We start from the raw sequence: 26913 nt of genomic DNA on the forward strand, positions 1-26913 counted from the left end.
CGCTTAGAGGGAGAACTGGTGGCTGTGCTTTGAGGGAGAACGCGGCTTGAACGCTCCAGGGCAAACTGAGGGCTTGAACTTAAGATACCAGAGCAGAGGTTGCAGCTGAAGGGCGAGAGGGCTGGAAAAAGCCTGTGAAAAAGCCCCAAGCCAGCCCCGCCCACAGAACCTGGCACTGAGCAGAGCGAGCAGGCAGCGGGCGGCCCATCTCCCAGCCCCCACCGACACCGACGGGGAGGGCACCCTGCACCTGGGCGGGGGCAGCCGCCGTCCCGTGCCAAGCTGCAGGTAGGCTTCCTTGCTGGCCAGGACTTCTTGGGTTCGGGCTGGTCGATATCTGCCTGAGAAAGTGCGCTGGTTGTACTCCCAGAAAACTGAGTGGCAGGGACCGGGAAGGCGATAAGTCCCAGCGACCGCGCTCGCCAAACGCCTGGTCACCTGAGCTGCTAGGACCGGGGAAGGCACAAAATGCAGGCCCAGCCAAGTCTGCTCCTTTGTCGAGTACCCGAGGACCTGAACCTGAGCCGCTCAGACCTGGGAAGTGCATGCAACCCAGCGCCAGCCACGGACAGCTCGCAGCAGAGCAAACTAAAGCCTAAGCAGCATAAACAGGGAAAGCACACACGCCTCGAGTGGGAGCATTCCCAGTGTAGCTGAGACACCGTGAGCACTTACCACAGACACCAGGGATATTTGTTAGCTGTTCCTCCCTCCCCATAGCAGGACTGAATAGGAGAGCCGGCGGGGGGTGGGAGGGGGAAGTGTCCACCACCGCATCCTGGTGTCAGGATGGGAATTAGACACTGAGGAGACCAGAAAACAGTAGAGCTTTTTCAACAGAAGGAACTGCCTTGGAAGTAACAGAGGGAGAAGCCTTGAGCCTCCCGCAAGAATAAGACTGAAAACCAGAGGCAGAGGCTTAAGGCCAAATCCTGAGAACACCAGAGATCTCCTGTTCCAGAGAACGTTAATTGATAGGTACTCATCAAATGCCTCCATACATACACTGAAACTAGGCCCCACCCAAGGGTCATCAAGTTTCAGTGAAAGACATACTACGCAAGCTATCCAGCAACACAGGAGAATAGCACTGAGCTTCAATATACAGGCTGCTCAAAGCCACCCCAAACCCACTGACATCTCAAACTCCTTACTGGACCTTCATTGCACTCCAGAGAGAAGAAACCCAGCTCCACCCACCAGAACATCAACTCAAGCTTCCCTAACCAGGGAACCTTGCAAGTCACCCGTCCAACCCCACACACAATGAGGTAACTACATAATAAGGAGAACTCCACAGACTGTCAGAAGACAGAAAGGCCACCCCGAACACAGCAATATAAGCAAGATGAAGAGGCAGAGAAATACCCAACAAGTAAAGGAACAGGATAAATGCCCACCAACACAAACAAAAGAGGAAGATATAGGGAACCTGCCCGATAAAGAATTTCAAATTTTAATTGTGAAAATGATTCAAAATCTGGAAAGCAAAATGGAGTTACAGAAAAATAAACTGGAGAAAAGGATTGAGAAGATGGAAGAAATGTTCAATAAGGAATTAGAGGAAATAAAAAAGAGTCAATATACAATGAATAATACAATAGATGAGATCAGAAACACTCTCGAGGACACAAACAGTAGAATAACGGAGGCAGAAGACAGGATAAGCGAGCTAGAAGATAGAATTGTAGAAATAAATGAAACAGAGACAGAAAAAGAATTTTAAAAAATGAGGACAATATTAGAGACATATGCTGCTACTGCTGCTAAGTCACTTCTGTCGTGTCCGACTCTGTGTGACCCCATAGACGGAAGCCCACCAGGCTCCTCCATCCCTGGGATTCTCCAGGCAAGAACACTGGAGTGGGCTGCCATTTCCTTCTCCAATGTGTGAAAGTGAAAAGTGAAAGTGAAGTCGCTCAGTTGTGTCCGACCCTTAGCGACCCCAAGGATTGTAGCCTACCAGGCTCCTCCATCCATGGGATTTTCTAGGCAATAGTACTGGAGTGGCTTGCCATTGCAACATTCAAATCATAGGAGTCCCAGAAGAAGAAGACGAAAAGAAAGACCATGAGAGAATACTTGAGGAGATAATAGTTGAAAATTTCCCTAAAATGGGGAAGGAAATAATCACCCAAGTCCAAGAAACACAGAGAGTTCCTAACAGGATAAACCCAAGGCGAAATACCCCAAGGCACATATTAATCAAATTAACAAACATCAAACACAAAGAACAAATATTAAAAGCAGCAAGGGAAAAACAACAAATAACACACAAGGGGATCCCCATAAGGATAACAGCTGATTTTTCAGCAGAAACTCTTCAGGCCAGGAGGGAATGGCAAGACATACTTAAAGTGATGAAAGAAAATAACCTACAGCCCAGATTACTGTACCCAGCAAGGATCTCATTCAAATATGAAGGAGAAATCAAAAGCTTTACAGACAAGCAAAAGCTGAGAGAATTCAGCATCACCAAACCAGCTCTCCAGCAAATACTGAAGGATCTTCTTTAGACTTTAAACACAGAAAGGGTATATAAACTCGAACCCAAAACAATAAAGAAAATGGCAACGGGATCATACTTATCAATAATCACCTTAAACGTAAATGGGTTGAATGCCCCAACCAAAAGACAAAGGCTGGCTGAATGGATACAAAAACAAGACCCCCATATATGTTGTCTACAAGAGACCCGCCTCAAATTGAGGGACACATACAGACTGAAAGTGAAGAGCTGGAAAAAGATATTCCACGCAAATAGAGACCAAAAGAAAGCAGGAGTAGCAATACTCATATCAGATGAAATAGATTTTAAAACAAAGGCTGTGAAAAGAGACAAAGAAGGAAACTACATAATGATCAAAGGATCAATCCAAGAAGAAGATATAACAGTTATAAATATTTATGCACCCAACATAGGAGCACTGCAATATGTAAGACTATTACTAACAAGTATGAAAGGGGAAATTAAGAATAACACAATAATAGTGGGAGACTTTAATACCCCACTTACATCTGTGGATAGATCAACTAAACAGAAAATTAACAAGGAAACACAAACTTTAAATGATACAATAGACCAGTTAGACCTAATAGATCTCTATAGGACATTTCACCCCAAAACAATGAATTTCACCTTTTTCTCAAGTGCACACGGAACCTTTTCCAGGATAGATCACATCCTGGGCCATAAATCTAGCCTTGGTAAATTCAAAAAAATTTAAATCATTCCAAGCATCTTTTCTGACCACAATGCATAAGATTAGATCTCAATTACAGGAGAAAAACTATTAAAAATGCCAACATATGGAGGCTGAACAACACGCTGCTGAATAATGAACAAATCATAGAAGAAATCAAAAGAAAAATCAAAATATGCATAGAAATGAATGAAAATGAAAACACAACAACCCAAAACCTCTGGGACACTGTAAAAGTAGTGCTAAGGGGGAAGTTCTTAGCAATACAGGCACACCTCAAGAAACAAGAAAAAAGTCAACTAAATAACCTAATTCTACATCTAAAGAAACTAGAAAAGGAAGAAATGAAGAACCCCAGGCTTAGCAGAAGGAAAGAAATCGTAAAAATTAGGGCAGAGGTACATGCAAAAGAAACAAAAGAGACCATAGCAAAAATCAATAAAGCCAAAAGCTGGTTCTTTGAGAAGGTAAATAAAATTGACAAACCACTATCCAGACTCATCAAGAAAGAAAGGGAGAAGAACCAAATCAATAAAATTAGAAATGAAAATGGAGAGATCACAACTGACAACACAGAAATACAAAGGATTATTAGAGAATACTATCAGCAATTATATGGCAATAAAATGAATAACCTGGAAGAAATGGACAAATTCCTAGAAAAGTACAACTTTCCAAAACTGAACCAGGAAGAAATAGAAAATCTGAACAAACCCATCACAAGCACGGAAATAGAGGAAGTAATCGGAAAGCTTCCAGCAAACAAAAGCCCAGGTCCAGACGGCTTCACAGCTGAATTCTACCAAAACTTTTGTGAAGAGTTAACACCTATTCTACTCAAACTCTTCCAGAAAATTGCTGAGGAAGGAAAACTTCCAAACTCATTCTATGAGGCCACTATCACCCTAATCCCAAAACCTGGTAAAGATCCCACAAAAAAAGAAAACTACAGGCCAATATCACTGATGAACGTAGATACAAAAATCCTTAACAAAATTCTAGCAATCAGAATCCAACAACACATTAAGAAGATCATACATCATGACCAAGTGGGCTTTATCCCAGGAATGCAAGGATTCTTTAATATCCCCAAATCAATCAACATAATACACCACATTAATAAACTGAAAAATAAAAATCATAAGAGTACCTCAATAGATGCAGAGAAAGCCTTTGACAAAATACAACATCCATTTATGATAAAAACTCTCCAGAAAGTGGGAATAGAAGGGACATATCTCAACATAATAAAAGCTATATACGACACACCCACAGCAAACATTATCCTCAATGGTGAAAAACTGAAAGCATTTCCCCTAAAGTCAGGAACAAGACAAGGGTGCCCACTCTCACCACTACTATTCAACATAGTTCTGGAAGTTTTGGCTACAGCAATCAGAGCAGAAAAAGACATAAAAGGAATACAAATTGGAAAAGAAGAAGTAAAACTTTCACTGTTCGCTGATGACATGATCCTCTACAGAGAAAACCCTAAAGACTCTACCAGAAAACTACTAGAGCTAATCAACTAAAAGTTAAGTTGCAGGATATAAAATCAACACACAGAAATCCCTTGCATTCCTATACACTAATAATGAGAAAATAGAAAGAGAAATTAAGGAAACTATTCCATTCACTGTTGCAACGAAAAGAATTAAATACTTAGGAATATATCTACCTAAGGAAACAAAAGACTTGTACATAGAAAACTATAAAACACTAGTGAAAGTAATCAAAGAGGACACTAATAGATGGAGAAATATACCGTGTTTGTGGATTGGAAGAATAAATATTGTGAAAATGAGTATACTACCCAAAGTAATTTATACATTCAATGCAATCCCTATCAAGCTACCAACGATATTTTTCACAGAACTAGAACAAATAATCTCACAATTTGTATAGAAATACAAAAAACCTCGAATAGCCAAAGCAATCTTGAAGAAGAAAAATGGAACTGGAGGAATTAACCTGCCATACTTCAGGCTCTACTACAAAGCCACAGTCATCGAGACAGTATGGTACTGGCATAAAGACAGAAATATAGATCAATGGAACAAAATAGAAAGCCCAGAGATAAATCCACGCACCTATGGACACCTTATCTTCGACAAAGGAAGCAAGAATATTCAGTGGAGAAAAGACAATCTCTTTAACAAGTGATGCTGGGGAAACTGGTCAGCCACTTGTAAAAGAATGAAACTAGAACACTTCCTAACACCATACACCAAAATAAACTCAAAATGGATTAGAGAGCTAAATGTAAGACCAGATTCTATAAAACTCCTAGAGGAGAACGTATGCAAAACACTCTCTGACATAAATCACAGCAGGATCCTCCAAGACCCACCTCCCAGAATATTGGAGATAAAAGCAAAAATAAACAAATGGGACCTAATTAAAATCAAAAACTTCTGCACAGCAAAGGAAACTATAAGCAAGGTGAAAAGACAGCCTTCAGAATGGGAGAAAATAATAGCAAATGAAGCAACTGATAAAGAATTAATCTCCAAAATATACAAGCAGCTCCTTCAGGTCAATTCCAGAAAACTAAGTGACCCAATCAAAAAATGGGCCAAAGAAATAAACAGACATTTCTCCAAAGAAGACATAAAGATGGCTAACAAACACATGAAAAAATGCTCAACATCCCTCATAATCAGAGAAATGCAAATCAAAACCACAATGAGATACCATTTCACACCAGTCAGAATGGCTGCTATCCAAAAGTCTACATGCAATAAATGCTGGAGAGGGTGTGGAGAGAAGGGAACCCTCTTACACTGTTGGTGGGAATGCAAACTAGTACAGCCACTATAGAGAACAGTGTGGAGATTCCTCAAAATACTGGAAATAGATCTGCCATATGATCCAGCAATCGCACTCCTGGGCTACACACCGAGGAAACCAGAATTGAAAGAGACACATGTACTCCAATGTTCATTGCAGCACTGTTTATAATAGCCAGGACTTGGAAGCAACCTAGATGTCCATCTGCAGACGAATGGATAAGAAAGCTTTGGTACATATACACAATGGAGTATTATTCAGCCATCAAAAAGAATGCATTTGAATCAGTTTTAATGAGGTGGATGAAATTGGAGCCAATTATACAGAGTGAAGTAAGCCAGAAAGAAAAACATAAATACAGTATACTAACGCATATATATGGAATTTAGAAAGATGGTAACCTGAACCCTGTTTCCGAGACTGCAAAAGAGACATAGGCATATAGAACAGTCTTTGGGATTCTGTGGGAGAGGGTGAAGGTGGGATGATTGGGGAGAACGGCATTGTAGCATGTATATTATCATAAGTGACCAGTCCAGGTTCGACACATGGTACAGGATGCTTGGGGCTGGTGCACGGGGATGACATGGAGGGAGGATATGGGGAAGAGGGAGGTGGGAGGGGGGTTCAAGAAAGAGAACACATGTACCCCCGGAGCAGATTCATGTCAGTGTATGGCAAAACAACCCATATATTAATGTAAGGTAATTTGCCTCCAATAAAATAAATTAAAAAAAAAAAGCTAGAAAGAAAAAAAAAACATAGCCTTGACTAGACGGACCTTTGTTGGCAAAGTAATGTCTCTGCTTTTTAATAATGCTGTCTAGGTTGGTCACAACTTTCCTTTCAAGGAGTAAGTGTCTTTTAATTTCATGGCTGCAGTCACCTTCCGCAGTGATTTTCGAGCCCCCAAAAATAAAGTCTGACACTGTTTCCACTGTTTCCCCATCTATTTCCCATGAAGAGATGGGACCAGATGCAATGATCTTAGTTTTCTGAATGTTGAGCTTCAAGCCAACTTTTTCACTCTCCTCTTTCATTTTCATCAAGAGGCTTTTTAGTTCCTCTTCACTTTCTGCCATAAGGGTAGTGTCATCTGCATATCTGAGGTTATTGATATTTCTCCCAGCGATCTTGATTCAAACTTGTGCTTCTTCCAGCCCAGCATTCCTCATGATGTACTCTGCATATAAGTTAAATAAGAAGGGTGACAATACACAACCTTGACGTACTCCTTTTCCTATTTGGAACCAGTCTGTTGTTCATGTCCAGTTCTAACTGTTGCTTCCTGACCTGCATATAGGTTTCTCAAGAGGCAGGTCAGGTGGTCTGGTATTCCCATCTCTTTTAGAATTTTCCACAGTTTATTGTGATCCCCTCTTAGAACAGCTTTTATGGTACCCCATAGGTTTTAGATATTTGTGTTTCCATTATCATTTGTCTCTAGATATTTTTAAATTTCTTTGGTTTTTCACAGCTTCGTAATTACTATGCTATGCTCAGTTGCTCAGTCATGTCCAACTCTTTTCAACCCCATGAACTGAAACCCAATAAGCTACTCTGCCCAGGATATTTTCCAGGCAAGAATACTAGAGTGGTTTGCTATTTCTTACTTCAGGGAATCTTCCTGACCTGGGGATTGAACCCATGTGTCTTGTGTCTCCTTCATTGGCAGGTGGATTCTTTACCACTATTGCCACCTAGGATCCATATTTAGTAGCATGTTTTGCCTCCACTTGTTTGTGTATTTTATAGTTTTTTGCTATCCTTGGTTTCTAATCTCATGAGCATTGTGGTCAGAAAAGATACTGGATATGATTTCAATTTTCTTAAATTTACCAAGGTTTGTTTTGTGGCCCAGCATGTGATCAGTCCTAGAAAATATTCCATGAGCACTTCAGAAGAATGTCTTTCTGTGGCTTTTGAATTATATGCTCCATAAATATCAGTGAAGACAATCTGGTCTAACATGCCATTTAAGACCTGTGTTTCTTTATTGATCTTCTGTCTGGATGATCTGTACATTGACGAAAGTGGGGTCTTAACCCTCTGTTATTGCGTTAATGCCAATTTTTCCTTTTATGGCTCTTAATATTTCTATTATATGTTGGGGTGTTCCTATGCTGGGTGCATATATGTTTGTAGTTGTAATGTATTTTTCTTGAATTTTTCCCTTGATCATTATATAGTGTTTGTCTCTTGTAATAGTCTTTATTTCAAAGTGTCCTTTGTCTGATATGTGTTGCTATTCCAACTTTCTTTTGATTTCCATTTGCACAAAATACTTTTTTCCATCCCTCACTTTCAGACTGTATGTCCCTAGATTTGAAGTGTGTCTTTTGTAGACAGTATATGTACAAGTTTTGATTTTGTATCTATTTATCCAGTCTGTGTCTTTTGGTTGAAGCATTTAATCCATTTTCATTTAAGGTAGGTATCTCAATGTATGTTACTATTTCCATTTTGTTGATTGCTTTGGATTTGTTTTTGTAGGTCTTTCTTTTCTTCCCTCCCTGTTTTGTTCTCTTCTCTACTGATATGATAGTTAACTTTAGTGTTGTATTTGGATTTCTCTCTGTGTGTGTCTATTTATCTGTTAGAGTTTCTATTTGTGTTTATTGTGACGGTTTGTTTTAGCTTTTATGTGTAGCATTTTTAAATTTTTTATTGAATTTTTCATAGCATTTTTTTTGTTTTCTGTTTTGATTTTTTTTTTGGCCATGACACGTTTATGATCTTAGCTCCTTGATCGGAGATCCAACATGCATCCCATGCGTTGGAAGGAAGAATCCTAATTAGTGGGAAGGCCCAAAGGATGGAGTGGGGGATATTTTTGTTTTGGCCCTGCTGTTCAGCATGTGGGGATCCTAGCTCCTTGACTAGGGATCAGTTCCGTGTCCCCTGCTTTGGGATCATGGAGTCTTAACCACTGGACCACCAGGGAAGTTCCTGTGAGGTTTTGATATAGCAATCTAAAACAAGAATATTCTAAGTTGCTGCCTTTTAAATTCAGTTGCCTTTCTGATATTCTGCATTTGTTGCTCTCCTCACAGTTGGTGGTTTTGTTATCCTATGTGTATGCAGATGAATTCCTACCTTTATTTTATATTTGGCTTTACCAGTGAATTTTTCCATTCATAGTAGTGGTCTTGTTTCTGGTAGTGGTCTTTTGTTTTTCACTTAGGTAAGTTCTCATAGCTTTTTTTGCAAAGGTGGTTTCATGATGCTGAATTCTCTTAGTTTTTGCTTGTCTGTAAAGTTTTTTATTTTATTTTTTGTTGAATCTGAATGAGAGCCTTGCAAGACAAGAAATTCTTGGTTGTAGGTTTTACCCATTCATCTCTTTAAATATATCATTCCACTCCCTTCTTGTCTGCAGAGTTTCTGCTAAGAAATCAGCTGATACCCTAATGGGAGGGATATCCCTTATATGTTACTTCTTGCTTTTCTTATGTTTTTTAAAAAAATATTTTTTCTATATTTGATTTTTGTCTGATTACTGTGTCTCAGTGTATTCCTTTTTGGGTTTATCCTGCCTGGAACTTGCTGCACTTCCTGAACTCGGATGACTGTTTCTGTTCCCATGTTAAGGGAGTTTTCTTGTATCTCTTCAAATATTCTCTTAGGTCCTCACTCTCTCTTCTTCTAGGACTCCTGTAATGCAAATTAGTGCATTTAATGGTGTCCCAGAGCTTCTGAGGCTGTTTTCATTCTTTTTTTTAAAATTTATTCTGTTCTGCAAATGTGATTTCCACCATTCTTTTCTTGCAGCTTATTTGTCTGTTCTTCTGATTCAGTTATTCTGCTGTTGGTTTCTTCTGTTGTCTTTTTTATTTCAGTTATTGTATTGTTCTTCTCTCTTTTGTTCTGTTAGGTCTTTGTTAATAGTGGAAACAGTGTCAGACTTTATTTTTTAGGGCTCCAAAATCACTGCGCATGCTGATTTCAGCCATAAAATTAAAAGACGCTTACTCCTTGGAAGGAAAGTTATGACCAACCTTGATAGCATATTAAAAAGCAGAGACACTACTTTACCAACCAAGGTCCATCTAGTCAAGGCTATGGTTTTTCCCGTGGTCATGTATGGATGTGAGAGTTGGACTGTGAAGAAAGCTGATCGCTGAAGCATTGATGCTTTTGAACCTGGAGAAGACTCTTAAGAGTCCCTTGGACTTCAAGGAGATCCAACCAGTCCATTCTAGGGGAGATCAGTCCTGGGTGTTCGTTGGAAGCACTGATGCTAAAGCTGAAACTCCAATACTTCGGCCACCTCATGTGACGAGTTGACTCACTGGAGAAGACTTTGATGGTGGGAGGGATTGGGGGTGGGAGGCGACGGGGACGACAGAGAATAAGATGGCTGGATGTCATCACCGGCTCGGTGGACATGAGTTTGAGTGAACTCCGGGAGTTGGTGATGGACAGGGAGGCCTGGCGTGCTGTGCTTCATGGGGTCACAAAGAGTCAGACACGACTGAGCTGAACTGAACTGAACTGAAACATTTCTTGCATTTGCTTAATCTTTGCCTCCATTTTTTTTTTTCATGAAATCTTGCCTTTTCTTTACTCTGTATTCTTTCTCCAGTAGATTTCCTATTTGGACTTCACTTCATTACTTTCCTGAGGTTTTGTCATGTTCTTCATTGGCAGTATATTCCTCTACCATCTCATTTTGTCTGCTTTTCTTTTATTACAGTTTCTGTTTCACAGGCTACAAAATTGTAGTTTCTTTCTCCTTCTGTTTTTGCCTTTTGCTGGATGAGGCTGTCTGAGATGCTTGTGCAGGCTTCTTTGTGGGAGGGTTTATTCCTGCTTTCGCTGGTGGATGGAGCTGAGTCCTGTTCTTCTGATGGGCAGCACTGTGCTCAGGAAGACCTAAGCAGCCTGTCTTTTGTTGGGTGGGGCTCTGCTGGTTATGTGGCCTGAGGCCTTCCAGCACTGAAGCCTACAGGCTGTTGGGTTAGGCTAGGTCTTGGGGAGAACATGATGGTTTCCTGGAGGGCTTATATGAGTGAATATTTGCCAAAACTGCCAGTGTGTTTATCCCTGCAGTCAGCAACAGCCACCACCCCCCCGCCCCATGCCACCCCTGCAGAAGACCATCCAATTCTAAAAGGTAGGTCTAGCCCAGACTCTTATGTGGTCACTGCTTTTTTTTCCTATGTGCTGTTGTGTGTGGGACCGTGTGTGCACCCTCCAAGAGTGGAGTTTGTTTTCTACATTCCTATGAAAACTCTGTGATCTTACCCCACTGACCTTCAATGCCAGATTCTCTGGGGGCCCTTCGCCTTGTTGCCAGACCCCAAACCTTGGAAGTTTGACCTGGACCCAGGGCTTTCACTACCAAGGGGGAACTTCTGTGGGTATAATTATTTACCACTTTGTGGCTCATCAATCTGGCAAGTATGGGATTTGATTTTATTGTGATTCCACCCCTCCTACTGTGTCATTGTCATTTCTTCTTTTTATTTGAATCTCAGGTATGTTTTTTGTAGCTTCCAGCATGCTCCTGCCCCTCCACCATGGTTATTCAGGATTTAGTTGTGATTATAGTGTTTTTGTCAGAAAGGGTGAGGTCATGTTCATCTACTATGCCAATTTTCCACACAACATTGTGCTGTGTTTTTAGTTGCTCGGTTGTATACAACTCTTTGTGACCCCATGGACTGTAGCCAGCCAGGCTCCTCTGTCCGTGGGAATTCTCCAGGTAAGAATACTGGAGAGGGTTGCCCTGCCCTACTCCAGGGGATCTTCCCAGCCCAGATCTCCTGCATTGCAGGTGGATTCTTTACCATCTGAGCCAACAGGGAAACCCATCTTCTCTGCCAACTTTCCAGACAACTTTCAGTTCAGTTCAGTTCAGTTACTTCGTCCTGTCCGACTCTTTGCGACCCCATGAATCATTTGAATTTAATAAAACTTGTTTTATGGCCTAACATATGATCTAAGAATATGTTTCCTGTGCACTAGAAAAAAATGTTGATTTTGGATGGAATGTTCCACGTATATCTGTTAAGTCCATCTGCTCTAATACTTCATTTATGGCAATTATTTTCTTAAGTTATGAAAGTCTTCTGTTATATATCACTTTCTCTTTCTCACTTTGTTTCTTTTATTAGTTGCTTTAATTCTTTCATGCATAAATATTTTCAGGTGTTATATTTTTTGTTGGATGACCTCTTTACCATTATTTTGCACATTAAATTATATTTTTATTATATTGTCTCTTACTTAATTGTCTCCATTAATTGTCTTCTACTTAAGTCTGTATTGTGTGATGTGTGAATATCTATCCCAGCTTTATTTTAGTTTTTATTTACATGGCATAGTGTTTGTGTACCTTTACTTCAATCTGTGTGTCTTTACATCTAGTGTGTCTTATGTCAGCAGCACGAAGAAGGAACTTGGTTTTTAATTTACTCAGCTACTCCATGTCTTTTGGTTGGAGAATTTAGTCCACTTACACTAAAAGTAGTTACTGATAGATTTTTTCTTACTGCCTTTTTCTTGTTTCCTAGCTGTTCTTGTAGTTATCTGTTTCTTTCTTCTTCTCTGCATCTCCTTTGTAGTTTGATAACTTTTTCTAGTGGTAGGTGTGTATTTCTTTATTTTCTGTGTATTTATAGTATAGGTTTTTGCTTTGGATTACCATGAGATTTATAACAGCATTTTAAGTGGATAATAACTTATGTTTCATCCTATTTTAAGGCTCAGTATGTCTATTCTGTCCTCACACTCCATGTTTTATATTTGTGATGTTATACTTAACATTTTGAAAAGCTTATGTATTTCTTAACTAATTATTTACATGCAAGTTATTAATCTACTAATTTACTAAGTATTTGCTTTTCAGTGAGATTTATTATTTCATATGTGTTCTGATAACTAAGTAGTGTTGTTTCCTTTCATCTTAAAGATGTCCGTTAAACATTTCTTGTAGACTGATTTAATGGTATAGATTCCTTTAGCTTTTGCTTGCCTAGAAAACACCCCCATCTTCATTTGTGAATTAGAACTCTTCCAGGTGGAGTTTGCTTGGTTACAAACCACTTTTTTTTCTACCACTTTGAATATATCATGCATTCCCTTCTGGCCTGTAGAGTTTTTTCTGAAAAGTGTGTTCAAAGTCTCATGGGAAGTCTTTGTGTATAGCCAGTTGCTTTTCTCCTGTTGTTTTTAGCATTATTCTTTTGTCTTTAACTTTTAACATTTTATAATGTGCCTTCCTTTGAGCCATTTTCAATTCATCTTATTTGGTATTCTCTGGGCTTCTAGGACTTGGATGTCTGAATTTTGCTCCTTTCTTGCCCTCTTCTCCTGGGAGACCTAAAATGTGAATGTTAGTATATTGGGTACCATCCCATAATCAAGGTTGCTGGGAGAAATATCAATAACCTCAGATATGCAGATGACACCACCGTTATGGGAGAAAGTGAAGCAGAATTAAAGAGCCTCTTGATGAAAGTGAAAGAGGAGAGTCAAAAAGTTGGCTTGAAGCTCAACATTCAGAAAACTAAGATCATGGCATTCGGTCCCATCACTTCATGGCAAGTAGATGGGGAAACAGTGGAAACAGTGACCAACTTTATTTTTCTGGGCTCCAGAATCACTGCAGATGGTGATAGAAGCCATGAAATTAAAAGACAGTAACTCCTTAGAAGCAAAGTCATGACCAACCTAGACAGCATATTAAAAAGCAGAGACATTGCTTTGTCAACAAAGGTCCATCTAGTCAAGGCTGTGGTTTTTCCAGTGGTCATATATGGATGTGAGAGTTGGACAGTAAGGAAAGCTAAGCACCGACGAATTGATGCTTTGAACTGTGGTGTTGGGGAAGACTCTTGAGAGTCCCTTGGACTGCAAAGAGATTCAACCAGTCCATCCTAAAGGAAATTAGTCCTGAGTGTTCATTGAAAGGACTGATGTTGAAGCTGAAACTCCAATACTTTGAACACCTGATGCAAAGAGCTGACTCATTTGAAAAGACTCTGATGCTGGGAAAGATCGAGGGCAGGAGAGAAGGGGATGATAGAGGATGAGATGGTTGGATGGCATCACCAACTCAGTGGACATGGGTTTGGGTGGACTCCGGGAGTTGGTGATGAACAGGGAGTCCTGGCATGCTGCGGTTCATTGGGTCACAGAGTCGGACATGACTGAGCAACTGAACTGAACATAAATCACTTAAGCTATTTTCATTGTTTTTTATTTTTGCTGCTGTGATGAAGTTCCAGTTCATTGTTTAAGTTCCAGTGTTTTGTTTTTGAGTTGATCAATCTTTCTTCAATTTCATTTGTCTTCTCTTACACCAGTTTAGTGTACTTATCAATTCTGTTGCTGTCTTCTTCATCTCTGTGGTTGTATTGGTTACCTTTTTATATTTTCCATCTCTTGTTGAAGTTCTCAATTATTTATCCCATATTCTCCCCATTTCAGTGAATATCTTTATGAGTTTTACTTTACAAGGTAAAATGTAGTTCTTCCATTTGGAACATACTCCTCTGCTTCTTCCTTTTGCTCAACTGTTGGTTGCTATACAGTGGGTGAAATAACCATCCCTTGTAGATATGAGAGAGTAGCCTCGTGTAGGAGATGAACCTTTTTTTCAACCTTTCCCTAACTATTTGTTATCTGTCAAACCTCTGTTTGTTGTCGAAGCAGCCTAACATATTTTTAATAGCTTTCAGTAGTTGAGTATGTGCCAATGCCTGTCACTGGCTCAAAGTGGAATATTTCACCCCTCCATTCAGGGTGACTAGAAGCCAGGCCATCAGCTAACAGCTTTTAAAAATATGTAGATATAATATATACAGTCCTAAAAGACTGCAAGCATAAGACCCACCAGTTACCAGAGCCAGGCAATCTGAAAGTATATCTTGGAGAGCAATCACAAAAATCAAGGCTTCAGATGAGTGTATAACTTCTTTGTAGATGATTATGGCGAATTGGACAAGGCCAAAGATAGCATCAAAATGACATCCACAGTCTACAGACTACAGAGCCGCTCCATATATGCTGCTACATGTGTGTCAAATCCTAAGCCTTTTTGTCAATCCAAAGGTCCGAGAGAAGTAAAGTAGCCTCTTTCATAGACTGGAAATGTCTTTCAGGCAACTATTTGTGCAGTGGTCTATGCGTGTTAACCTGCCCAGAATCATCCCTCTAACTGCCACAGTCCATCACCCAGGTACCCCAGCCCCTTCTGTCAGACAAGGTGATCAGGTAGCCATGAGTTCCATTTGTAAAATCTCAGGTGTTAAACACAAAAAAACAGGGCACCAGATACATGTAAACGTTCCTCCCAGTAGACTCTGGTGCTCTAGAACACTTCAGAGAGTGAGGGTGAATATAGTGCCGTCTGTCTGAAATCATTGAACAAGGAATGCTCAGTCCCTAGATATTTGTTTAAAGAGAACCCTGCCCCTCCGGTCACAATCGTAATTACTAGCTAATAGATCTCTTTCACAGAAAGATTAAACTCTTGGATCTGTTGCCTCTTCCTATTCACTGGAAGTGGTTGCTGATTTAGAACTCTTTCTTCAATGGCTAAGGTGTTGAGAGATCTACAATTTTAAGTCCCACTGGTCTCTAAAGTCAAGTGAAACAAAGGTGTCCCCCTAGCAGCAGTCACAAAAATCATGGCACCGGGTGGATAGGAGCTCCGTTCTGGTGACACTGATTGTTACAGTTCCATGTGATCAGGAATGCAAACTGCCCTGACCTCCAGATCCAGGTAATCAAGAATTACATTGTCGGCAGCAGCTGCAAAAATTAGGACATCAGGCACATGTAGGCCCCTTTCCAGGAGATATTGGTGCTCCAGAGCATGGCAAAGGGAAAGTATAAAAATGGTGCCCACTACTCTCTGACCCCAGAGAATGTTCCAGCAGGCTCCTAGATGTGCATGTGTTAAATTATGTGCCTGCCTCTTAGGCCATGGTTTTAATATAAGCACGTGATGCTTATTTGCTTTAAGTTTTAGTTACCTTAACCTACCTCTGAGCTGAGCCCTGGGTGGAAGAGTTCAAGTTGTACAGGCCCTTTTAGAACTTCCTGCTCGATGCTGTTTTATGGGTCTCAAGATGCGATCCTTGTTGATTTTCAAAAGTAGATTTTTTTGGATGGGGTTCATCTCTCAAGGGTGTATCTTAAAATTTGGCATGCCTGATGTGGGGTTTGAGCCCTTCACTCCTCAGGGAGAAGCTCTGGTTTTGAGTTCCCTCCAAGTTGTAGGTCACTGCAGTGTAGATTGGTTTTATCTTGTGCCACATTTGATGATATTTAGTGCCAGCCTGTCTTGCTGCTTTGATGGGATTTTCTTCTTTTGCCGGATACATAATCATCATTCAGCCAACCTTCAGGTTTTCTTTAAGAGGAAGTCTTTGCATATGTAATTGTTGACTATCTCCATGGGAGAGGGTGAGTTCAGGATCTTCCTGTGTTGCCATCTTGAACTAGAACCTATACCTCTCTTCTTTGTGTATGAATATATTCTACAGATCTTTTTATATCAGTCATAGATAATTTTGTATTTTATATCCATGGCTTCCGTTGACTTTAAGAGCCGTTTAATAGTAGTGGCTTCCATGGATCTATTGCCAGTCTACCTACATATAGGCCGTGGATCTGCTGCTGGAAAAGCCTTCAACAAGTTGCTAAATCTCTTAAGTGTCTCAAGTTTCTCATCTGTAAATGGAAGAAAAATATTCTGAATAAGGTTGTTGTGAAGTTTAAGCACTTTTTAATACAGTGCCTAGTTGGTAGTGAGCAGCCAAATGTTGCCTGCCACCATTGTCATTACCATCACCGTTTTTACTTAATCAGATTCTTATTTATGGGGAAATGGGGTGTTTACCTTTATTGTTGCAAACTATGCTTCAGGGCATAACCTTGTGTATTCATTATTTTGCACACATGTGATTTTATGAATACTTCGCAACAAGTACAATATCAAGGCAAAAAGGAATATAAATTTGTAATTTTTGTAGACATTTGTGAAATCACATCCCACAGGGATTGTATCAATTTCTGCTGTCATCAGTGTTTGACATAATTTAAATGATCAAGAATTTGCAGGTAGATTTCTGATTTTACTTCTGTTTCTAAAATTATTCATAGTTTAAAATGACAATTTTCAAAGTTCTTCCTTTTTCTTTATTAAAACTACAATCCTGTCTGGAGAGCCTGCTGAAACAACCTTTCATAAAATATGTAAATTGGTGGCTTATTCTTTTAGGATTCTCTTAGGTAACTTGCTAGTATTTAAGGGCTTGAAAGATGATCTTTACTCTTTTTTATTCTATATTTTCGTATAGTTTTGTTTCAATAAATCTGAATTATTTCAGATTTATTTAGCTTTATTCTCTATAATCTTAGGATAATCCATTAGAAATATTCATATTTAAGAACGAAGAGTCCAAAAATGAACTGAGGTTAGCTTTTTAATGTATTTTGAAAATTAGTCTTGAATATTCTTCATTGTTATTATCAAAGAAAATAGGACAGAGGAACTTAAGATGTCAGAAAGTTTTCAAGGCTCATGGAAAAATAAAAAGATCAGTAAATAGTGGTCCCAGCTATACTTTTTTCTATTGGGAGAGCTAGATGGAGGCCGTTTCCAGGCTAGAAAATTTAAAAATGGACAAAGAATGCTTGAATGGAGCTTTAGAAAATACCTGTATTTTAAATACATGTTAAATGCCTAAAAGTAAGTGAAAGAAATCAAAACAAATCAACAGAAAATATAGCACAAATATATAATTCTATAAGAACCAATGAAATAAACAAATGCTTTTAATAGAATAGATAGATTATTACTAAGATTGTTTGATGTAGCAGTTCAGAGATAACCGGTGTGAGGAAGCAGTTTCAGTAGAATTGTGGGACTCAGTTGGAGAAGAATGAACAGGAGGAAGATAAGTAAATGAGGTCATCTTTGGCACAGTCATTATGGCAGCAAAGGTAATTTCTTTCTTAAAAAATATCAATGCAAAGCTTCTGTTCATTTTAAAAAGTATGACTTTTAAACATCTGATTTTATTTTGTTAGTAATTGTTTTTTGTATATTATAGTCATCTTTAAAGTTTTTTATATTGCTTTTAATACAGGTTGCTGTTTTGTTGCCTTTCCCTTCACCACATTAAATTGATGCCGTGAAATAGTCCTCCCTTTATGAACTAACATAGCTATTTTATTGAAAATATATTTAAAACTCCACACTATGTGAAAACTGCCTTGTCAATTATGGAAATTGAGTAGTTGAGCATTATTTACATTGGAAATATTTTAACAGTGATATGTGCAACTCATTACTGAAGAAGTAGGGTTAGCTTTGTCCTTTTTCTTAAATTTTTAAAGACTCAACTTTACCACCATCTAATTTCCATGCGTTAAAAGTCACCAGAGTATATAGATAGATAGCTTTTGACAAATGCATACAGCCATATTGATGACACTCTATTCAAGATCTAAAATATTTCTGTCCCCCTAAGAACAGTTTTTCTCATGTTTAATAATTTTAACATCTAATTTTATTTCTTTTGCTTTATAAGTACAGATGAATGTAATTTTACTTATCAAATGTTGTTGTTGTTCAGTTGCTAAGTCATATCCAACTCTTTGTGACCCCATGAACTGCAGTACGCCAGACTTCTGTGTTCTTCACTACCTCCCTGATTTTGCTCAGATTCACGTCCATTGAGTGGGTGATGCCATCCAGCTATCTCATCCTCTGTCGCTCCCTTCTCTTTCTGCTCTCAATCTTTCCCAGCATCAGGGTCTTTTCCAGTGAGTCAGCTCTTCGCATCAGGTGGCCAAAATATTAAAACTTTAGCTTCAGCATGAGTCCTTCCACTTATCAAGAGTACCATGAATTAACTCCTGAAATGACTTACTTTTTATCTATGGAAATCTATTTCAGTTTGGTGCAATATTTCATGACCCATGCAAAGTTAAATATAAACAATTTTATGTAATTCAGTGATTTTTAAGAATATCTAACAGAAAGTTATTTTTATTTGAGCTCACTTACCAGTTTAGCAAATTTTTGTTTTATATAATTTTTTTCAATCCTCTGAAAATATAGACTGTTCTATAGTACATAAACAGCCTATTTTCAATGCTGCTGAATACTCTGCATTACTCTTTTTCTCATAAAATTTTAAATCATAGTAAAATTTTTCTCCTTTTTTTTTTTTTTTGGAAATTGCATATTTCCAGAAATTATTGGAAGTTTTTAAGAACTTTTAAGGGGAAGAACTATTTAAAAACATTTTTCCTTTTCATTCTCATTCCAACCTATCATTTCTACAGTTGAATATTTGGAATACCTGTTGACAATTAATAAGAGCTATGTATCAATAAATAAAATGTGCTGTAAAATGGTTCTGATTTAAAGATAGGACAAATACAATTTTTCTCATTTTAAGATTAGTAAAATTAAGTTAAATAAGAGCTAAATATGCCACTGCTGTTTTTTTAAGACTCTGATTCTAGATCACGGTTTGACTTTAATGGCAAATTCATTGCTCTATGCTGTTTCATATAGTACAACTCAGAGACTCGACCTGCCTCCATTCCTAATTGTGACTTCAGATAGAGCTGATATTAATCATTTGCAAGGAGCCTATCAGAAGTTATAAATTAATTATTTTCCTACAGTTTATTGAGTATTATTCTTGTGATTTTTAACTTGAATACTTTACATTTATGCAGTTGAAACTGAACCTCATTTAATTACTGAGCTTCCCAGGTGACTCAGTGGTAAAGAATCCGCCTGCCAATGCAGGATCCCTGCATCAGGAAGATCTCCTGGATCAGAAAATGGCAACTGACCCCAGTATTCTTGCCTGAGAAATTTCCATGGACAGAGAAGCCTGGTGGGCTACAGTCCATGGGGTCACAAGAGTCAGACACGGCTTAGCGTCCAACACATCTATCCAACTAAAACAGAAACTCCTTTAATTATTATGTCAGAATTCTTTGTATCTAAATTAATTTTGAAGCTTGTTTCAGTTTTCTTTAAATTCTGTTATTTTTAACATAGATTTTCAGTGTAAACCACTCATTCTTATAAGAGTGATAATACTTACATTGCCATATTTGAGATAAAAGTAAAGTAAGGTAGAAGTATGAAGGAATGAAAGGGGGTTTACAGCTTTTTCTTTGTTTGATCCTTATGTAGAAGTTCCTGGCATCTTCAGAGAAAACAGATTTGACTGAAAGTATTGTTAAGTTAAGGAACAGTTAGTTTTAAATAAAAGGAGAATATTCTGATGATCCAAAAAAAAAAAAAAACAACAACAGAGGGTGCCTTGAAGGGATATAAAATTCTCTATACTTGGATGTTTTTTGGCCTAAGGTAGCCAGCTGGGATTTTCTTGGCCCAGGGATCGAACCTAGGTCTCCTGCTTTGCGGGCCAATTCTTCATCATCTGCCACCAGGGAAGTCTCATATATCTGGTTATCATAAGTCATCTTTAGGGCCCTCTGTACTACATAAATTCATTGTTTTATTTGTCTTTTCCTTCTTTAGTACTTTTCTCAACATTTTTCCTTAGACTTATCTAATTCATAGGTTATTCAGGTGTTTTTTTTTTTTCAATGTTTAAAGAATTTTTAAATTCTTAAGGGATTCCTTTAAAATAAAAGTGTGTGGAAGAAAGAAACACTCAATCACTTTCATATAAAGCTTTCCAAATAGTAGTCAAGTTAAATTTAACTTTTAGCATGGAGAGGAAAAATTAACTATAGAATCTGTTGTTCCACAGGTACTGTGAGAATAGAGATGTTTCGAAATATGCAGAATGCAGAAATCATCAGAAAAATGACTGAAGAATTTGATGAGGTATAGCATTTCACTGTTTATATAAATTGCCTGCTTGTACTTGTAAATGGTGAATATGTTGATTATTTTAAGTTATGTTTTGGCTTGGTACTAAGTATAAGAGAAGTTATACTATTTTCTTATTTATGTGATAATCCATGCTGTTAATTCCAAAGTGAATCATCTTTGGAAATTTTATTACATTTCATGGAGATAGTAGCACTGAATAATGACTGATGGCTGATAATGGTTGGAAAATTAGTGGTATGAAGTATGAGTTGATTCTTGACATTCATTCTTGAAGACCATCTAAAATCCTGAATTTATAAATGCACCTCCAACAGTTTAATATTCTGTGGAATACTAGTTCTCTTAAATGTTTTAAAGAAAAAAGGGTTTGGAGGTCAAAGAAGTGTCAGAAGGCTGGCTATTATACCTACCTTAGAGATTGTCAAAGCTCAAGCACATTATCTTATTTAAGGTTATTAGAAATCCTAACAGTGAAAAATTTCCTAAATTTAATCCGTAATTCCCCAAATTATTTTATATGTATCCCTGCCACTGACATGTGTCCCTCTGCCCTCCCCCGCCCCATTTCCATTTTCTGTGTGTGTGTATAGTACTTCCACTTGGAACATTCTACTTGAGATAATCTGATTTCTATTTAGAGTACGAGTTTTCTTTGCTAGTCTTCACGAGTTAATCATGCATGATTTTCCATTTTAAGACTTAAATATTCTCTCAAGTAGTTTTATACTGGTCACAAATATTTATTTTTGAGACACTTTAACAGTTTTATTTCTTTATAGTGAACTCAATTCATGTCATGCTTTAGGCCAGCATCAGTTCCTGTTTTAACATTCTGCCTTTGGTATTATTTTATGTTTTCTGATAGGTGTTCCTTTGTTTTGACCTTCAACACTAGCCACAAGGATTGGTTTTCTTATAAGTCCACTCTTTTAGTAAGATGGGTTTAGGTTTTTTATTAATAGTAGCAGTAGTATTTCTTTTTAATTGAAAAAAGTACTAGAAATACATACTAAATATTCAAGCGTAGGCTGCTCAATTTGTTTTTCTCATCAGTTGTTCACCTTTAGCAGCAGTATCAAAATGTTTTAATGTGCATCTTTCTAGATAAACATTCTGTCACTGGCTTTCAGACTGTGTAATCAGAATTTATGGGACATAGGGAAGACCTTGAATTGTAACCTATGGACATAATATTTCAGAATCACTTGCCTTAATTTCTGTAATCTCAAAAAGCTCTGACAGTTCCTAATCCAAACTCTCAGGTTTGGCTCTAAGGCCACTTATCCTCAACTAACATGAGACTATTTACAGTCAATTTTTATTTCTCATAGTCAGTTTGCCGGGGGGTGTATATATATATATATATATATATATATATGCATTGCTGTTAAATATTAATATTCTTAATTACAGAGTGCTACACCAGGTTTTATTGGGGTATGATGAAATATAAGGTTATGCACCAAGTTCACTTTTAAAATTAAAAAACCCTAGATTCTGAAATTTCTGTGGGGCTGCTGTTCAGTAAAACATATTTTTGTTGTTGTAAATACACGAGTTTTTATGTTAGAAGTTAAAGCCAGGTAACATACAGTTAAGGTGCAAGTAGTAGGTTTACTCACCAGCTACTATTCTCCCATGCGTGGCCTGCAATACAGGTGATTCAGATTATAGATTTAAAAGTGGTATATGTCTTGGACCTTCCCAGGACTGACACATAATGGAATGATTATTTTAAGACAGTACTTCCCAAACTAAATTTGAGCTGCAAATTAATGTCTCACTGGGATACTGATGGCTGGCTCCCTTAAACATGCCCTAGACATTTGATTAATTTGGAAGGCATGTGACCTTGGCATAGGGATTTTTTTTTAAAAAGCTCACCAGATGATTATAACATAGAACAACTATTGAGAACTATTATTCTAAGGTAAGTGAAAAGAGGAATCCAAGATTTAAGTTATAAGAACTCTTCATATATGAAAACAGGCTGAGGGGAAAACAAAAATGAATACAGTGTAACAAATGAAATTATTCAGAATGCATGTTTCATATTCTTAAACATTTTGTCTGAATATTTGAGATTATTGACCTAATCAAAGACTTTTAAAAATCAGCATTCTGTTTGAGAACAATTCTGTTCTAATATTATTTTTATTGTTATTAAAATATATTAACTTAAAGCAGAATTAGGTATTTCCTAGGGCTATGTATAAGTAAATAAATATAATTGTGATGATTAGAAATTTTAATAAATATTTCAAGTTTCAATTTTAAATATATAATACTTTTAATTAGGTGGCTTAAAACAATGTCATTTAAAAAATAGGATCTTATTTGCTTGAGATTTTCTTGTATAAACAATTTGAAAAATAAAAATTTGAACTCAGAATAATGAATAAATAAATAAACACACAAACAAATACACAAAATTTCCAGAGATGATATTAGTGAACAAGATGTGCCAGACCTGACAATGATAATTGTCTGCAAGTATGACAAGATTTAATGAAGCAAGAACAAGTGGAAATTCTGTTTAAAAGGTGGTATTGTGTTTTGGAGGGACAGACTATGTATTTGCAAAAGTCATTGATGATGCAGAGTGGTAAGACTTATGAGCTTAGTACATAATAAGCATAAGTGGGAGTGAATCACACATTGTTCACTGTAATGAATTCAATGAAATTATAATTCAGATGCAGATAGCAAAAATTCTTATCTTCAGTTCTTTAGAAAGATATTGATCTTTTGCTACTGTGTATATACTTGAGAATGCATTTAAATGCTTGCATATTATTAAATACACATTTTTTTTTCTTAAATACTAAAATAGGTCATTTAATTCCTTGGGAGTGGAAAGAGGTTAGTTTTTAAATTATGATTCATGATAAAATTCTGAAATATCTGATGAAAGGAGTCATGAGATCCCAAGATCCTAGAAAAACACCTAGTTAATAGGGAAAAGCCACTAAACTTCTGTTGAATGAATGACTGAATATGTTGTATTATAGCGAAGTGAAGTAAAGGTGAAATGAGGTAGAAGTCATTTCGATTAAAACTGTTTAAATTGAAAAAGGTGGTCAAAAGTATGTTATTGCCTGAAAAAATAGTATGCTGTAGCTTCTATTCCTTATTATAAACTAGTCATACCCAGTTATTACATGACCTTTTTTGAAAGCCCTACAAATCTCTACCAGGCCAAAAGTCTCTTATAATTGTAATAACAACCTAATTTAGAAATATGTTAATTTCCAAAGCAGTCTATAACTCTTCAAGGTCAGTAGATATATTTGATTCCTGGTGGAGTCAGTTGTCATGAGTTAAAGCAAAATGTGATTGTATTTCTTCCTGAGATTATTAGAATCAGATCTCCATATATAAATTCTTAGATACAGTTTCTCAAAGGTCAGTTTGTGTAGTTTTCAGATATTTAAGTAAGACATTGATGTTGGGGAATCTTTGCAACACAACGTGTTTCATAGTCAGCTGACGCTTGAACAACATGGGTATTGGTTTCTGTAATGCCTCTGTAGCTGAAAATTGTCAATATAACTTTTGACACTCCCACAAGTTAACTACTAATACCTACTGTTGACTGGAAACTTTACCAATAATATTGACAGTCAATTACCATGTATTTTGTGTTTTATATGTAGTATATGCTATATTCTTACAATAAAGTAACCTAGAGAAAATAAAATGTCATTAAAATCATTAAAAGGGGAAAGTAAATTTACAGTATTGTATACTATGTTTATCATTACTGTAAGTTAATGTCATCAGTTTACAAGGTGAATCATCTGTTAGTACCTATATCAGTACTTTCTTATATGATACAAAAGACTATAGTAGATGTTACATATATAACTAACACTAGATGTCAGAAATGAAAAGATAATGTGAATAATTCATATTGATTTATAATTATGATGATTTATGGGTGATGATGAAGAAGACAACAATATAGTTGCTTTATATTAGCCTAGCGTAACTAATAAAATTGTTTCATAGTAGCCTTGCCTTTACACTAATGAATGAATTGTTATAAAATTTTTACAGCATATAGTATTACTGTCATATTTATAATATACTATTGGAAACAATTTTTTCAATCATGCTGATACATAGTTTCAGCTCATATATAGCTGATACAAGATATGCTGATACATAGTTTCTCTAGCTATATGAGAAATAGTGTTATATAGTAATGTAACTCTTTGAAAGTAAAATTACAGAACACTGTGTAAAAAATATCACGCACCTTATGCTTGTGATATCTTGCACAAAAACCATAATTGAACACTTAAGCAGTGATGGTGGCACAAGAACTCATACAGTTCTTGCCATAAAAAGATAAAGCTAGTGGTAAGGTTTGTCTGACTCTTGTGATCCCATGAACTGTAGCCTGCCAGGCTCCTCTGTCCATGGGATTCTCCAGGCAAGAATACTGGAGTGGGTTCTGATTTCCTTCTCCAGGGGAAGTTCCCGATCCAGGAATTGAACCCAGGTCTCCCGCATTGCAGGCAGATGCTTTACCTACTGAGCTATGTGGGATATTTTCCATTGAGACACATGCATATACAGCAGATACATTTATTAAGTATATGGCATGGTGATTATTTGCTGTTCCTTAAGTGGAAGTGAATTATCATAAAAGTCTTCTTCCTCATTATCTTTACATTGAGTATGCTGAGGAAGAGGAGAGTTCGGTCTTGCTGTTTCAGAGATGGCAAATGTGGAGGATGTGGAACAGTAGGCAGGAAAACAGGCATATTCAGTGTAATTTTATGCAAATATATCATGATTTCTCTCTGAATTTTGCTTTTTCATCTGTATAAAAATGCTTCTATATAATACCAAACCTTCCACCATTCGCTTTAGTTGCAGTGCCCTATATTAAAAGGGTCCTTGTTGTAAAAGAAGTTAAAAGTAGTGTTTGAGTAAGATTATCTAATGTTATTTGTTTTCTGGAATTGTTTCTTCTATATGTTCTTCCTCATTGTACAGTACTGGTTTGGAAGCACTCATCTCTATCAAGTCATTTTCTCATAATTCCTTTGGTGTAGTGTCTATTAGCTCTTGATTTCTCCAAGATTTGTATCTTAAAACACTTCACCACACCCCATTTTACGCCATATTCATAGTCTCTTTCATGATTCCTTTGATAGGCTCTCTCCTAAGTCCTCTGAAGTGATGGAAAACATCAGGGCAAAATTTATCTCCAGTGGGAATTTATTATTTCAGGTCTGATAGCTTTCATGACTTTTTCTGTAGCAACAATGGCAACTTCAGTGGTGAAGTTCTTCCAGACTTGTGATGTTCTATCTTCCATAGTACAGAGACAATCCTTTCCATCGATTACTGTGTATCATGAGGCCCTTATGTGAACATTTTATTCAATGATCGGGCACAGTAAAGGACAGAAACGTTAAGGACCTAACAGAAGCAGAAGACATTAAGAAGAGGTGGCAAGAATACACAGAAGAACTATACAGAAAAGTTCTTAATGATACAGATAATCGCAATGATGTGGTCACTCACTTGGAACCAGACATATTGGATTGTGAGGTCAAGTGGGCCTTAGGAAAGAATTACTATGAACAAAGCTAGTGGAGGTGATGGAATTCCTCCTGAGCTATTTAAAATCCTGAGAGCTACACTTAGTACGTCAGCAAACTTTGAAAACTCAGCTGTAGGACTGAAAAAGGTCAGTTTTCATTCCAATCCCAAAGAAGGGCAGTGCCAATGTTCAAACTACCATACATTTGTGCTCATTCCACGTGCTAGCAAGGTAATGCTCAAAATCCTTCAACCTAGGCTTCAGCAGTATGTGAACTTCCAAATGTACCAAGAACTTCCAAATGTACAAGCTGGGTTTCGAAGAGGCAGAGGAACCAGAGATCAGATTGCCAACATCCATTGGATCATAGAGAAAGCAAAGGAATTCCAGAAAAACTTATTTCATTGACTATGTGAAAACCTTGGACTGTGTGGATCATAACAAATTATGGAAATTTCTTCAAGAGATAAGAGTACTAGACCACCTTACCTGCCTCCTGAGAAACC

The 26913-nt window shown here is 37.3% G+C and overlaps 1 protein-coding gene across 1 annotated transcript in view; it reads left to right on the forward strand.

Annotated features, from left to right (window-relative positions):
* STAG1 (STAG1 cohesin complex component) overlaps positions 1-26913 on the forward strand; it is a 503309-nt gene that overhangs the window by 259778 nt on the left and 216618 nt on the right. The window contains exon 6 of the mRNA XM_055413256.2: positions 20762-20838. Within this exon, the coding sequence (XP_055269231.1) occupies positions 20762-20838 (77 nt within the window). The remainder of the gene's footprint in view (positions 1-20761; positions 20839-26913) is intronic.

Source organism: Moschus berezovskii, chromosome 1 (assembly GCF_049115385.1).
Source record: "Moschus berezovskii isolate FMDL1 chromosome 1, NW_MosBer_1.0, whole genome shotgun sequence".
NCBI lineage: Eukaryota > Metazoa > Chordata > Mammalia > Artiodactyla > Moschidae > Moschus > Moschus berezovskii.